Below are 5,264 nucleotides of genomic sequence, written 5' to 3'. Positions count from 1 at the left end.
TTACTAGTGAATAATTTAACTTTCCTTAAGAAAAGATTGGAATTTTATGCCTTTGACTTTTGATTTGTTTGTAAATTTCTACTGTTGAGTTTGATCGCTCTGGTGCAACCCTTCTCTTCATACTAGGATCCCTCGTTGCTGTAAAAGAAAAATTGTGAAAGAAACAATGGCCACCTGCTTAGGCAACCAGTTATGAAAGATACTGATGCATTAGAACTTGCCTAACAATATACACATCCACAAAATTACCTATGCTTACCGTGCCTTCTCATTTTAATGGCTCCCTGTTAGCCCCTACATTGCGGAGCCACTCAACCACTTCTGTAATTGTTGGTCTCTTCAAAGGATTCTGGTTGACACACGTGCAGGCTACATCAAGCACCTGGAGCATCTCTTCTTCAAAGGCCTTGCCTCTCAGGAGAATATCGAAGACTTCATCTTGTTTTCCCTCGCTCCTCATCTGCTGCACCCAGAGAACCAATTCTCTAGACCCCTTTGGTTTGAATACCTCTACTGGTCTCTTCCCTGTCAGCAGCTCCAGCATGACTACTCCAAAACTATACATGTCCCCTCTCAATGTGGCTATCCACGCTTGACCATACTCCGGGGGAATGTAACCCAGAGTTCCAACCAGCTCAGTGGTGACATGAGTATGATATGGAAGAATCAATCGGGACAACCCGAAATCTGCAACATGTGCTTCAAATTTATCATCAAGGAGGATGTTGCTGGACTTTATATCACGATGGACTATATGTGGTTCACAGATCTGGTGCATGTAAGCCAGACCGCAACTTGCTCCTTGTGCAATCCTCAATCGAGTTGGCCAGTCAAGCTGTGCTGCTCCATCAGTCTTCTCATGCAACCAATAATCAAGACTTCCATTTTCCATATAGGAATATATCAGTAATCGACAGCCATTGTGCACGCAATAACCCTGCAAGGAGACCAAGTTTTTGTGTTGTGCCATTGACAGAGCTTCTACCTCTGCTTTGAACTCCCTGTCTATCAGACCCATTTCTCCTGATAGTTTCTTAACAGCCAACTTGGTGCCATTGTCTAAAGTTGCTTTATAGACCAGTCCAAAACCCCCACAGCCAATAATATTTCCTTGGCTGAAATTCTCAGTGGCTTTCAGAATGTCGGAGATTGCAAGATTCTTGATTCCATCAGGATTATTTGGGAATACTTTCACCAGACCTGTATCCTTGCCAAGCTCAGTAGATATTCCGGAATTGGAATTGAAGGAACTATCTAAATCCATTTTGTTAGGGTTACTTCTTCGGAGGATCCTCCTCTTGGATAATATCCACAACGCTAGCATGGTGAGAGTAAAGCCAATGCCAAAACTGATGCCAAGGATGACTCCAATAATGATTTTCTTTTTTTGGATTTTATTAGGTGGAGAGGGATGGAAAGACTGTGTCTGACTGGAACAGGGCTGGTGAAGAACTGAACCGCACAACCCTGCATTCCCCTCAAAGCTTGAGATTGAAAAAGTATCAAACTGACCTCCTGTTGGTATTGCTCCTTGAAGTTTGTTATTAGCAATGCTGAATGAGGACAAGAAATGTAGACTTGTCAGTGAAGCTGGAATTTCACCAGAGAGATTGTTTCCAGAAAGGTCAAGTTTTTCCAAATTAGTCAGATTGGATACTTGAACCGGAATGTTGCCGGAGAAGTTGTTCATACTGAGATCTAGAACGTGAATAAATTTCAGTTGGCCAATCTCAACAGGAATGTTTCCACTGAGGCTATTGTTTCTCAAGTATATTGCTGGTGGGAGATTGGCTAACTGATTGTAGTATTGCAGATTAGAAGCATTGTTTGGTTGAACAAAAACAGGCAACTCTAGATGACTCCGACTTATTGGATTATCACCCTGTCCGGATACCAGTCTTGGCAGCTGAGTAAGTTCATTAGGGAAGTCTCCCCAGAGGAGGTTACTAGACAAGTCTGCATAGAAGAGGTTTGGAAGAGTTCCCAACCAACCTGGAATGGCACCTGTGATTTGATTGTAAGACAGGTCTAGGACCTCTAACTTCTGAAGCTTGGCCAACCAAGCTGGGATTTGACCAGTAAATCGGCAACCACCAAGCCCCAGAACTTGGAGATTTTGAAACCCTTCTGAATCCACCATGTTATCATCAGCTAACAGGGCTTCATTATAAAAGTTCTTCGACAGGAGAATGGTACTGAGGTTCTTGCAGCCTGTGAGAATCTTGATTGCTCCTGTGAAATTGGTTAGGTTATTCGAAGAAAGCGAGAGAAATGACAGTGATTGTAATCCACGTATGTCAGGCAAGATCTGTCCCTTTAGCTGGTTACTTGCCAATCGAATTGCTTTTAGCGATTTGCATGAAAAAAGGCTTATTGGCAAGGCACCTGTGAACTTATTGTTCCCAAGGTCCAGTATGCTAAGTTGAGAGAGATTGGAAAAATCAAGAGAAGAGAGTTCACTCTTGAAGGAGTTCACTCTTAAGTTCAGGGTCTTGAGATTGGTGCAATTCAAAAGTGATGGGGGCAGAGTGCCTGCTAGGTTATTGATGTGCAGCAGCAGCTGTTGCAAGTTGGAGAGCTTCCCAATATCTTGGGGAATCTCACCAGTCAAATTGTTACCATAGAGTTCAAGGTTTCTGAGGTTTTTCAGATTAACTACTTCATCACCAATGTTTCCAGTGAGATTGTTGGCAGGTAAGGATATTTCTTCTAGTGTACCAGCCTTGTAGATGTCATTGGGAAGAGGTCCTTCAAGAAAATTGAAACCTGCCCGCAGGACCTCCAGTTTAGAACAGCCCCCAAATCCTCTAGGAACCTGGCCACTGAAGTGATTAGTGGAGAAATCTAGGAGTTTGACAGATGGTGAAGTGAGACAGATATACGAAGGGATCAGGCCACTGAAGCTGTTGTTGCTGACATTAAAAGCCAATAAATCCCAAGCTGTTTGAAGAAATGAAGACTGGATTTTCTGACTAAAAAGATTGCTGGACAAATTCACTGTGTGGACAGAAATGGGCAAGTTACCCGATGATGGCAGTTGTCCAGATAGGCGGTTATAGCTCAAGTCAATGATCTCAAGTCGATTCAGAGAGATAAAGAACCCATCTGGGAGGGGACCGGAGAGCAAATTATACGAGAGATTGAGCTGAGACAGACCGGTGAGGTTTCTGATAGCAGGCGAAATCCTCCCTTGAAGGCCTCTGGAGGGCAGCCAGAGGCGCGCCACCCGACCATTCCCATCACAAGCAATGCCTTCCCAGAGGCAGCAGTCCACTCCAGAAGCCCAATTCAGAGGAGCTGATGGACTGGGAACACTGAGGGAGAGCTGCATAAGAGAATCATGATCAAGTTGGTTGCAAGAAGCATATGCAGAATTGGCAAAGCAAGGGAGAACCACAACACTAGTCAGCAAGAAGGCATCCAAGAATTGGCAAAGCATGGCTATTCTGTGCTGCTGATGATGATGATTATTCGCGAGGCCGTAAAGCCGGCCGGGATCTTTAACATCTTTGGGCATTACAAATGAGAAAGAAGAAGAAGAAGAAGAGAGTTGACGATGGCAAGATACAGCAATACTCAATCATGTGCAGTTTGATAACCTCCACTCCTTTTGGCCCTCCAAGTTCGTGCAGTTTAGTAGTTTACAAAATCTGGCCATTAAGAGAGAGAGAGAGAGAGGAGTGGGGGGGGGGGGGGGGGGGGGGGGGGGGGGAAGAGTGGGTGATGTCGACATAGAGCAATAACAGAAAATATGAGGTCTGAATCCAGAAAAAAGCGTTTACTTTCGTTCTTTTGGGGGGCGGCTTAGAAGGCGGACCTTTCTCACCTAGTTGCAAACTGTGATGATGATCCAATCAGGGCCAAGCGTGTAATGTCTGTCAGCTCGGAGATAACTCTCCACCTTGCCCCCCTCTATCTATCTTTGCAGGATATTGTTATTATTTTTATTTTCCATTACACTGAACATATATATGTACTTGCGTAGCTTGTACACTTAACGTCGATCGTATGCACCGAGTTGTTGTTACTCGTTAGTATATATTCTTTTCCAATTTTCTGTTTGGTTTTCTTATGATTTTGGGATTGACTTTTGGGAATGGGCGTATTAAGTTAATCTAGGCCTTGTCCTTCTTGTCAACATGCCCGTGTCATGTCATGTCAAGGTGTTGCTACAAATGCGACCTACTCTTTTTAACTCATATAACGCGGAGGATTTCACGTTGTTGTATATTTTTTTATGTATCTTAACCGTTAAAAAAGGAGTTTTCCGTGACTGATATATAAGTTTATAAATCACTGCTAGCTTCGGTTACACTTCACTACATTTAGTTTTTGTGCAAAAAGTCCAATTCTACCAGGGTCTGCCATTGCTAACATATTATTATTATTATTATAAACATTAATTATTTAGTGTCGGGTAGTTGCTGGAGGAGTTGAAATATTTTGACCAGTGCGGCGGTCCAGGTTACGTCCAGTTCTAGCAGTTTTGGTGAACTGATCCAAGAAACCTAAAAAATAAAAAAAAAATAAGTTTAAAATAGGTTGGTCACCAGTAGCATCAGAATTATTTGTAATTTGGCTGCTACCACTGCCACCCTCTCTGCTGGCTGCCTCACTCAGATAAATCCTCTCCCCATACATGGGCTTCCAGTTGCCCTGCCCTGCCCCGGACTTGATAAGACAAGTGGGCATCAAAATCAACCCCCAAACAAACACAAAGGAAGACATACAAGTTTTATCATAAAAAAAAAAAAAAAAGGAAACCGTAACGTAACCAAAATAAATAGTAATACTACACAAGCATCAATCATTTTGCTGAATTAATTTATTCAAGTTAGTGGATTAAAAAGGCTAACCCTCCATAAAATTGTTCCGTTGTGATTAGATCACAAGTTCAAGTTTATAAAAAAATAAAGATAATGATTTTTGAACCAAGGTTTGGAGAGGAATAAAATGGAAAATTCCCCACCTCGGCATAAGAAATTCAGACACCTCAATGCATTCATTCATCAATTTCCAAAAGCTACTCCCAAAGCAAAAGTAGCATTCCATATAAAAATAAAAAAATAAAAAGAAGAAGAACCTTATCCTGACTTGTGAATTGTAAAATCTCGGGCACTAGATGTCCCTTTTATCAAAATTAATGAACTAAGCAAAGCCTATTAACTTTTTAAACCGGAAAGAAGCAAAGAAAGGACCCAATTGCTAGGGGGCATGGTTTCAGCCCCAATTCATGCAGAAAGGCAAAAACTGCACAAGATAAA

General features: G+C 42.2%; 1 protein-coding gene across 1 annotated transcript; it reads right to left on the bottom strand.

Annotated features, from left to right (window-relative positions):
- LOC127789742 (tyrosine-sulfated glycopeptide receptor 1-like) lies at nt 1-3,849 on the bottom strand. The gene has a single exon (XM_052318695.1). It carries the CDS (start codon nt 3,515-3,517, stop codon nt 269-271), a length of 3,249 nt encoding a protein of 1,082 aa, XP_052174655.1. The 5' UTR covers nt 3,518-3,849; the 3' UTR covers nt 1-268.
- Nucleotides 3,850-5,264: the final 1,415 nt, after the last annotated feature.

This window comes from Diospyros lotus, chromosome 14 (assembly GCF_014633365.1).
Source record: "Diospyros lotus cultivar Yz01 chromosome 14, ASM1463336v1, whole genome shotgun sequence".
In the NCBI taxonomy this organism is placed as follows: domain Eukaryota; kingdom Viridiplantae; phylum Streptophyta; class Magnoliopsida; order Ericales; family Ebenaceae; genus Diospyros; species Diospyros lotus.
Note: the sequence above shows the minus strand (reverse complement) of the source record. Positions and strands in the feature narration are given on the sequence as shown.